The sequence below is a fragment of the Apteryx rowi genome, unplaced genomic scaffold (genome assembly GCF_003343035.1).
Source record: "Apteryx rowi isolate R43461 unplaced genomic scaffold, aptRow1 scaffold_296, whole genome shotgun sequence".
In the NCBI taxonomy this organism is placed as follows: domain Eukaryota; kingdom Metazoa; phylum Chordata; class Aves; order Apterygiformes; family Apterygidae; genus Apteryx; species Apteryx rowi.
This window is the reverse complement of record NW_020449374.1, coordinates 433,441-443,807: the sequence shown is the minus strand read 5'-3', so window position 1 is coordinate 443,807 and position 10,367 is coordinate 433,441. Positions and strand designations below refer to the sequence as shown.

Here is a 10,367-nt window from a genome sequence, read left to right as displayed (position 1 = left end):
TATATAATGATTTGATGTTACTATTAGAAAGCAGTGAGATTAGGAAAAACAGTATTTTTAGGCTACTTTGTTCATACTTTATTTCTGCCAAAAAGAAAAGATGAAATAGTTGTTGGAGCCAGAGAGGCTTGCCTCATCCATGTAGAATCCTGCAGTGCTACTGTCTACCTCTGTGGCAAGCTAGTTGGTTTCTTTAATCAAGTTCCTCATTGCTGAATTGCCAATAGACTTCTGTAGCTCACAAATACGTTAAGATATTTCAAAACGGTGAGACGATGGTGTCTGAGTGAGGAATCAAGAATGTGGCCTTGATTACAGATGGGATCCTTAAAGGGGCCTTGGAGCAGACAGCGATCCAACTGTAGCCACCTTGGCTTAATTTCCTCTCTTAAGCTTCTTCGAAGATCCCAGCTGGATTTGATGATATTTTAATGGTTAATGTATGGGCTAGTAGAACTTGACTGATGAGGTAGATGAGCATTTTAATGAAGCTCAGCTACTTCATCACTCAAGTATTGTGGAGGCTTAAGTTAAGCTTAGAAGTTTACTGTCATTCAGTGTTTGCACAAAGAGCAATAAAGGGTTTGAGAGCTTTGATACAATTTGATAGCTGACCTACCATATCCCTTGTAGAATTGGTGAAGGGAGCTAGCGGGACAAATTGTGCTCCATTCCTTGAAGAATGATTTTTTTTTTTTTTTTTTTTAATCCAAGGGAAGAGTGTTGTTGCTCTGGGTCTAACAAAGTATTTTGCTGAATGTAGGACAGGTTTTCAGAGCAGGTTTTCAGAGAAGCGGGAGAGGAAAAAGAGGAAACTTTCCTTCTTTCAGAAGTGAAATTAAGGTTGGATCTTGTTATTCATCTGTGATTCTTCAGTGTTCTGGGTGGGAACTCTTCATCACTATTAACTTCTGCAATCCCCATTTTGCATGTATGCTCCACAGTTTAACAATAATTACTGAAACAGTATGGGTTAATTTAAGGTACCATTTCAAGCAGACCTAGTCCCAGTATAGAGATGAATCCTTCTCAGCTTCTAGCAATTCTGTTACCTCAGAATTCTCTCTGCCTCTCCTTATCTTTCCTACCTTTCCCAATCTGAGAGCCTATGTCCTGTTAAAACTACCTTAAACTCAGAATATCCTCCTTATCTCTGACTCTCTTCTTACTGCTAAAGTTACTGCCAAACTCAAGTACCCACACATCCTCAAAAATCAGAGCTCTTTATTCTTCCACCTTTCTTCTTGCAACTACAAGACTGAAAAGTTCCTTGGGACTTTCCACAGCTTGTTTGCTTAATTTCAAAAAAAACAAGTGGTAGGTCAGTATGAAGTAAGTTTAAATTCAGCCCTGTACTTTAGAGCTGAATTGAAGTAACATCACCAATACATGAATTCTCTGCTCTGTGTTTCCACAGAGTTCAACCTGAAGCGTGAACAGACTGCAGTGCTTGTTTCAGAGTGTGGTGGGGCAACCTGAAAGGGCCTCTGTTTAGCTGTCCCAGAAGCCTTCTCCTTCTTTTCTCTAGTAGTAAAGAATGCAACTTTCAGACCTTAGAACCACTCCAGCCCCATCACTAGTTCCCAGTAGCAACACACTATATCGTATCTGGCTGTCTATCAGCCCTGTTGTTGTTTGCTACTAATTAGCTCCTGGGTTTCATAGAGCACTTCATCATATACGTGGTCTTGGATGTCGAGACACAGGTGAGGAGAGGGAAAGGACATAGTTTTCCTGTTAACACAACTGAACTCAGTGCATGTGTCATGTGATGTGGTCCTCGGAGGACAGAGCCTGTTTAGGGTCCTATTTAGGATGTGGCAGTGTGCATCCTTGAAGTATAGTATTATAGAATAATTTAGGTTGGAAGGGACCTCTGGGGGTAACCTATTCTGACCCCTTGCTCAAAGCAGGTATGCACCTCAAAGAAATTTTCTGCAAAGAAGCAGTGAAATGTCTAATGGTTTCTTTTAGAACAAAGGTGCTTCTTTTTCAGATATATTTTTCCAATGTGTGCATCAAAAGAAATGAACTGTAGGATTTTGTTTCCTAAAGATTTAGTTGCATAGTTGTTAATATATTGAAAAACCAATGTGGAAAAAATCATATATTTTTACTTTGCTTTACTTGTCTGTTGTAAAACAAGTGAACATTTAGGAATGAGATAATTTTTTTGACTACTTTTTACCAATAACACTTCAGAAGTGATACAGGAGAGTAAACGAGTTCCAACTCTGGCTCTCACACTATCAACTGAGCTGATAGACTCCAGAAATCAGTCAAAAAAGCTGTTTTAAGGCTCTTTTTTGGAAAAAAGGTGTATGACAGAGGTATTTATACCTTTTTTTTTCCATATACTCTTTGAAGACAAGGTGACAAGTCAATTATCCATCTTGCCTCTGTTTCCGTCTAAAATGTATCAATGATTTGAAGAACAAAATTGCATGATTTGGGGTTACTTACAGCAACTTTAATTATACTGTTGTTATAACTCCTTGACTATTACTATCATCTGAGTCAGAAGGAATCCATTTTGAGCGATGTTGCAGTTTGAACTTGCAGATCTAACCACCTAATTCTTTTTTTTTTTTTTTTTTTCCTTGAATAAAATGAGCAAGTATGACTTGGAAGTAATCGACCAGGAAACCATAAATCCAAGCTGACATTTTTACAAAGTCTGTTTTCAGAACAGGGCTATACTTCCATCACATGTTTTGGTCTGTCTTAAACTCCTTTGCTTCCAAAGGAATTTTGATGCATAATTTTTTTTGTGGAAAAAAATGTAAAATCTAATGATAACTCAGAAATGTATCTTTATACTAGGGAATAAAGTCTTTTCTTTTAGTCTTTTTTTTTCCAACTGAAAAATTGGTATGATTTCAGTGAGAAATGTATTCAAAGCGAAATCTGAACCTAAATTTCTCAAGGACAACTAAAACTTCAGGATTTGGGATAAGGAGGGAGATGCTATACTATATTCATCAACATGGGTTAAGCAAGAGCCTAAGCAGATGTTTTTGCTAACAAGGAGTTTAGTTACCAAGGGTATGGTTACAAAATGCTGGAGAATTTTAATGTAAATATTAAAATATCCCAAATAGCATTTCATGTATTGGAAATATAGGTTACAGCATAGTTTTATGGAAGAGCACTTGCTTTTTACATTCAATAAACATTTCCTTTTTTTGGCAAAGGAATTGTTTTTAGTATTCTTGTTATTCCAGACCACAGTGCCATACTATAACAAATTGTTCTCTTTAATTTCTTGTTTTGTTTTGTTTTGTTTTTTATTACCTCTTACCTGACTTGAAAGGTATGCAAGGGGCAGGAAGAAACAGAGTATTTGCTTTGCTTCATAAGCTGAAGTCAGCTGATGCCACAGTTGGTGCCAATCAGCTAGGGAGGATAGGCAAAGCAGTATTCCTTAGTGACTTTTAAAAACACAAAACCCCCATTATAATACTTCTAATGCCACCTGCATAAGGCTTTGTGATTGCTAGTTGGTCTGACTGGGCTCTCAGTAGGATACAACCTACCAGGCAAGGAAGTATCCCAGCTCATTGCTACAAACCTTAGAGTCCAGTTCTGATACTCCCTTTAGAGAGAGAAAGAGCCGCCTTTCTTAGCGTGCTTGGGCCACAGGTGGGAGAATTAGTCTTTCAGGAACAGAGATATAGGTCCAGCGGGCCCAGCTTCTCCGGCTGTTGCACAAGTCAGAACGCTTAACCAATATTTAATGCATGACATATTCTCTTACCTGAAACTCTCGTTTCCATAAGTTGTTGTGGAAGCAGAGGAGTATTTTTAAAAAGGTTGAGTGGGAAACGTGATAATCAGCACTTTCCTTTGTGCTATTTTCTTATGGAATAAAGTTATTCAGTAAATGTTTTTAGTGTTTTTAAATTATTTTAAATTATTTTAACTATTTTAAAGATGTAGAATAGGGTGATTCCATTTAGTGACTGTATTTGCTAATTGTTAGCAAGTTTGCTGTAGTAGCGTAACTCAGTTATTAACATGTTTTTCTTGGGCCTGATCCAAAAATCTCTGAAGCTATCCATTTATTTTGAATGGATATTGGATAAAGGCACTGCAGTGAGTTGCTAGCTATGTGTAAAATGTTTGTTTTGATTTGATTTTAATCATTCCTTGCAGAATATCTGGCTGTGTGTTGGCAACGTGTAGTTTGGTGAGTACAAATGAAGTAGACATTTATCTATATGATTTAATCACTTGCAGTGTGATCCATTAACAAAACAAGACTTCAGTCATCTATGTTACATCCATGTGCTAGATCCGCATCTGTCTGACATCTGATTTCTTGCAATCATAGTTAATGTTATTGTCTATTACAATTCTAAAAAGAGAACCTGCAAAATTGTATTTGGCATAATTAACTATCTTTTTTTTCTTCTTTTAATAATAAAACAGGTACGACAAGTGGATAAACAATGTGCACGGCTCTGAGCCCAAAGGCACGTGGGCCTGGCCTCTCTGATATGCATCAATATAGCCAGTGGCTTGCCAGTAGACATGAGGCCAACTTGTTGCCGATGAAAGAGGATTTGGCCCTGTGGCTCACAAACCTACTGGGTAAGATTAAAAATAAGACAGAATGCAGTTATTGACAAGTCACACTTGACAGTAAAAGAACTCCATGCACTGTCAACTGGAATGCAGTTCTTCAGACTTTTTTTCCTTTTCAAAAATTAAAGTAGTTACAATTAGATCGCTAGCTCCACCTCATGCAGCTGTCAGCAATGTCAGAAAAGCTCATAAGTAATATGCCTCCACAGTGTTTCTGTGAGTGGTATAACTGAATTTTATTCACTTGATGTTTATTGTTCTTCACATTTCCTTTTAAATGTTCTTTTCCTTGCGTTTTCTGCATTAATACTGGAGGATGTTAATTTCTGCTATCAAGTGCATCTTTCGTCTTTACTGGTAGACCTCCTAAAGGCTGTGTGTATGCTGACCATCTTGAAAGGAAGGAACAACTGAAAAGTTCTTTGCTGCCCCAGCAGCCCAGTGATAGACAGTAGCTGCCCAAGGCAAGGCAGTGCATGATAAGACTTGTGGAAGCTTGTGCAGAGAGGGGTCCGACCATGTGGTTGCAGCTGGGGCATGGGGGTTTGCTGTTTGCAGCTGTATGTCTTGGTATGTGAAGTAGAAACAGGTTTGCTGATGAAAGCAGATGCAACCCAGAAGCCAAGAAAAAAAAGTGAGTGTGAAGAGGAGCAAATGAGAGTATGTCCCTGATAGAAAGGAGAGGGACAGTCCTTTGGGATATAGGACTCATATGAGAAGGCAGGATTTAGAAACAAGGAGCCAGGAAACAACCTACTGTTTGTTGGGAGCATTCAGGGAAAATGGCTTTTGTATGCTCTCTGTTAAGTTAAAAGGATTCTACCGAAGAAATACAAGATTTATATAATAAATTCCTCATCCTAATGGAAACAGCTCGGTAGCTCTTCTCATTAAACAAAGAGGAGAAACTATTTTAGGGGAAGTGATAATAAGAAATATTTTGAGTAGTTTTCATTCCAGTTTGCGCAGAATCTCATTGAAGAGTGCTTAAAACAAACAACAGAACAAAAAAACAAAAACAAAAAACCCCTTTGGTTGTCGCAACAGTGATTACTACTAGGTTTTGCTTTTAGTGGTGRAGGATAATTGGTTTTATCAAATTAAAAATAGTTAAAAATTTCAACCCACAGATATTTACATGGGACTTTTTCTGTTGTCATTTTGGAGGAGAACTTGGATGAACATTTTCAAAGGTGGGATTTTTTTGTGGAAGTTTGTTCTGGTGAGATATGGTATCTTTTCTGCCAAAAGCTGTATTTGAACCTTCTCAGTGATATCGCATAGTAATAGTTTATATCTGCATGTTCTATGTTGTTGTATTTTGCATTTCCGAAGAGGAAGGGAAGTAGCACTGTGTTAGARAGGAGTAGTTGATGTATACAGTGCCAGTAGAATGCATTCAAGAACGCAGAACCAGAACTTTTAGCAGGTAGGTAATATACATTTCAGAGTTGGAATAGTTGAGAGTCCTCACAACTGCAAAAGTGGGACTCTCGTTACATCACATCTTTCTGTGGTACTTCCGTTTAAATCAATGAAAATTTCAAATACAAAATCCTCCAGGGAATGCCAGAACAAAATCTAGGAATTATGACTTTTTCATTCCACTTGAACACAAGACAGCAATCCAAAAGATTGTTTTTGAATCAGAAGAAGCACGTTCCATTAAGGATTTAATATCTTGTTTAAATGTTTTAAACAATGGAGTTCTAGTGAGTCTTTCTAAAACAAATAGAAGCTTGTTTGTCGTTCATAACAGTTCTCACAGTGACAAGATTAGGAATGAGGTCACTTTTTTAGCAAGAAAGTAGCAACCAGCAGGAGGTTCTGAAATGCCAACTATAATTAAAAATCTGATTTTCATACAGACACCAGACCGTGCAGCAGAACTAAATGGGCACAGCCTTCTTCTAATTAAACAGCATACACAGTACACTTGTTTAATGCATTCCCCCACACCTTCTCAGATCCAAGCTCTTCTTTTCTAAGAATTTGTCTATGCAGACTTTCAGAAGATTTAAAGAACTGTAATTATAGTGATTGAATCCCTGTATAGACATTGTTATTCAAATTATTAAGTCAATTAATTTAAAATTTATGTTCAAAATAAGTGGAACTTAATTAAATTAGTATACATATAAATATTCACTCAAAACTCAAATTTGGTTTAATTACTCTCTAATTTAGGTTAACTTTCATGAGAGGAGGGGCACATGAACACGTTGCTCTAGGATAAATAGTATGAATTTACAGCATGCCACTACCTTCCTGTAAATACATATTTGTATTCTCTCATGCCTCAGTATCCAAAGGAACATTCAAGGCATTTTATTCTTCTTTCATTGGAGGATAACCTACTTTGCCATAATGGTCAGTAGATTTTCGTGTGCATGGGTGTGCAGATGTCACAGAACAGATAATATTCTGTACATCCATACCGTAGTCTGCTCTGTGCTGTAACTTGTATGGCTTCATTCTAAGTATCTTTATATCAGTTTTAACAAAATAAAACTACTCAATTTATTCTGCAAAGAAAATCAGTATATATTTTATTTTTTATCACATTGTTTCATGTTTTGTTTCATCTATATTTTGTTCATTTGTTTGTACTATGAACCGATGAAGGCAAATGACAGGCACTCAGTCTGGCCTACTTTTCAAATCAGTGTGAATTTTTAATATAATAAAATATATTTCAGGCAAGAATGTGGGCTGAACCTCTTTATGTGGTAGTTTGATCAACTGATGGTGTTTTGGAATTCTTTATGGGGAGGCAAATATATCTAGTTAGAAAAGTTAAAATGATGACAATTCTGTACCAGCAAATCCTGGTTTCAGTTCAGAATTGCAAACTAGAAAACATAAAAATAGTATTGCACTCCATAATATGAATAAAGGTCTTTGATATTAGATAGAAGCTAGGCACTGCAACTAGAATTTGACCTTATTTGAGGTGCAGTTTGGAAGACTGAGATACATGATGTTGTGGCACATCTGAAAAAAATAGCTCTCTAAGAATTTGTAACCATGAAAATTAAAGACACTTTATTTCAGCATGGACATTGTTTTCTAGTAATTGCTGGTAATTTTTATCCATTCTGCTAATTGTCCTTGGAACCATGTCAAAGAAGCTCAGAGCTGCTGTGAGGACAGTTTGTCATTACAGCTACATTGCTGAATAGATTTTTGGCTGCCTGTGTTCCGAGTGGCTAGAACGGGGTATTGCAAGTCAAACCAATGTGTCAGATGGGATTGACTCATACTGCGTTGTATCATTATAGCATTCTCAAAGTGGGACACCTTGGCAGTGGGGCAGGGCGTGGAGAGCTTACGTTGTTACTCTCGTAACCTCCTTTCCTTCTGCAGGGCTCTGTCCAGCTCAGCCTAGAGATCCTTGCAGTGCCAAGGTTAAGGAGATGTCTCGACCAAAGGTGTTGCAAAACAAACATAGTTTGTCTGGCCTTGTTTTTAGTACGCATAAAGCCAATGAAGCATTCTGGAGTGCGTCAGCAGTGAAAACATAGCTTATTTTGTAAATTATGTATATACTCAGTTTAGTAGAATCCTCTTTATGATCCTGAAAACTTCTGTTCCACCATGGGCAAGTTTCACATGGGAATTATCACCGCTGGGCTGTACCAATCTTCTAGAGGAGGCAAAATGCCTGCCTTCCTTCTGAAGGAAAACTGTTTCTTACATTTTGAATAAAAGGAAAACCTGCTTCAGCTCAGTGATCTTGCTGATACTGGTGTCTAAAATGATTCTGTAATAGGATCTTAATTTCCAGYATCAGTGTGTTCAGCTCAAGACAGTGGGAAATAAAGACTTTAAGTATCTCTGAATATCACAACATTCATGATACTTCTAGTGATTCTGCTGACTGATGCAGCTTCTCATTTAGTTAAGAGGCTGTATAATTTTCTTTAGTATCAGCGTGCCTTTGGGACTGCTGCTTTGTTCCATTTCAAGTAAATGATGGTGTCTCAATGAGACCTGAACTATTTCTCTTGCTGTTAGCTATTCTAGCATCCTTGTCACACACAATAGCCTTCTTGTCAAAATAGATCCAGTTTTATGTGTGTGTAAAATCACTGCACTTTTTTTTCTTTATTTCTGTTATATGTTATCTGGGGTTTAAATGCCATGCTGTTGGGGAGGATGGGGAGGAATTCTTCTGCTGATGCCTCAGTATAGTAGAAACCATCTTCCTACTGATGTATATCAGTTTTACCTGAGTGAAATGTCTCCATTTGTAAAACATTATATTTATGCTATCGTTGAAAAATACAATTATTAGAGTTGATCAGCTAGTTATGAGGCTAGAGTCAGGGTCTTGCATTGTAGTCACTAAACACTGCAGTAGTAGAAGAATCAACTAGATTTTGGTACGTTATTCTAGCCTTTGGATCCCTCCACATTCATTTTGTCATTCTTTCACAGACCTCCCAGTCTGGTTGCATTAGGGCCCCTAGGACTAGGTGGCCTTATAGACAGCTGCCCACAGCTCCCAGGTAACAGGCACTCAGGCCTAAAGGTGTCTCTTTTTAAGGGGCATCTGATTGCTGTATTAAAAGAGAGGGTAAGCAATGCTTGCAAGGTTGGAGAAAGCCTTTATATTCCTGTTTTTTCATACTTTTAGTGTTGGTTTTTATTGTATATAATGTTATTACCATTCTATAAAAACATTGCAACTGCTTTCTTGAAATTATAGGGGGGGTTATACATTTTTAATGGAGTTTAATGTTTTTTCCATACAAATATACAGAGCCTTTTTTTTCCTCAGGCTATGAACATTACTCTCATTTGAATCAATACATTTCAACTGTTAAATATGTCAGAGTGTCTGTTTTAGCAAAGAAATGCCACCTTTTGGAGCCATAAAATACAGTGAATTGAAAGCTGACACCTAATATATTTTTCATTGGATACAGATGTTCGATGCAAAACTCATTCTTTCAGCTTTCATAAAAGAGGAACAGAACTGAAATACTCTGGCTTAATGTACAATATGTAGTGACCAAACTGCTAATGTAATTCAGCATTAAAAATAATGTAAATGTATTGTTAAATGGCAGCAGAAGATAAAAGTATTTTTCCATATCTGTGTAAAGAGTAAATAGCTTTAAATAGTTTTTTTTTTTTTAAGACTTGACCAGGAAAATAACAGATCTATAAATCATAGGACAGAATATATATGTAGAATGTGATTCTTTTACCAATGCAGAACATCCTGTGTATCCTTTTGCTTTCCAAAACAAAAAACCCTTCCATAGGGTAAAAATATTTGAAATAGATTCATTTTCTTTTTAAAAATATATAATAAAATGCAATACTGGACTAAAAAATAGAGCAGTTCCTAAAATATGGTAATTTTTCATTTTTAGCTTTCTGATGGCTTTATACCTTTTGCCAAAAATGCTGATGGGGCAAAATAGAAAATTTTATTATTAATAATGAGAAATATGCAGGCTAGAATGGTGATAAAGGCTTTTGAGGTGACAAGTTGCTGCATTTTTGTATCTGGGAGCTATTATAGCTTCAGTCCTGGCCTCAGCTGGATTGGAGGTACAACAAAAATAATGTCAGTTATGCACAAGCTACCACTGTGATGAATGTTTGCAGTGCTGCTACTGCTCTTCTGCTGCCTGCAGAAGTCATTTTGTATCTGGGGGCTAAAATGTGGGCTGTGTGGCAGAGAGAATTGAGGCAAAAAAAAGAAAATGGAAAAAAAAAAAGGAAAAAAAATGTTCGCATCAAACAGATGCTTCTGAAGTAGAAAT

General features: G+C 36.9%; 1 protein-coding gene across 1 annotated transcript in view; it reads left to right on the top strand.

The window, feature by feature from the left end:
* Positions 1-4,418: 4,418 nt before the first annotated feature.
* GAS2 (growth arrest specific 2) overlaps positions 4,419-10,367 on the top strand; it is a 99,063-nt gene continuing 93,114 nt past the window's right edge. The window contains exon 1 of the mRNA XM_026069428.1: positions 4,419-4,593. Coding sequence (XP_025925213.1) covers positions 4,452-4,593 — 142 coding nt within the window. The 5' untranslated portion in view covers positions 4,419-4,451. The remainder of the gene's footprint in view (positions 4,594-10,367) is intronic.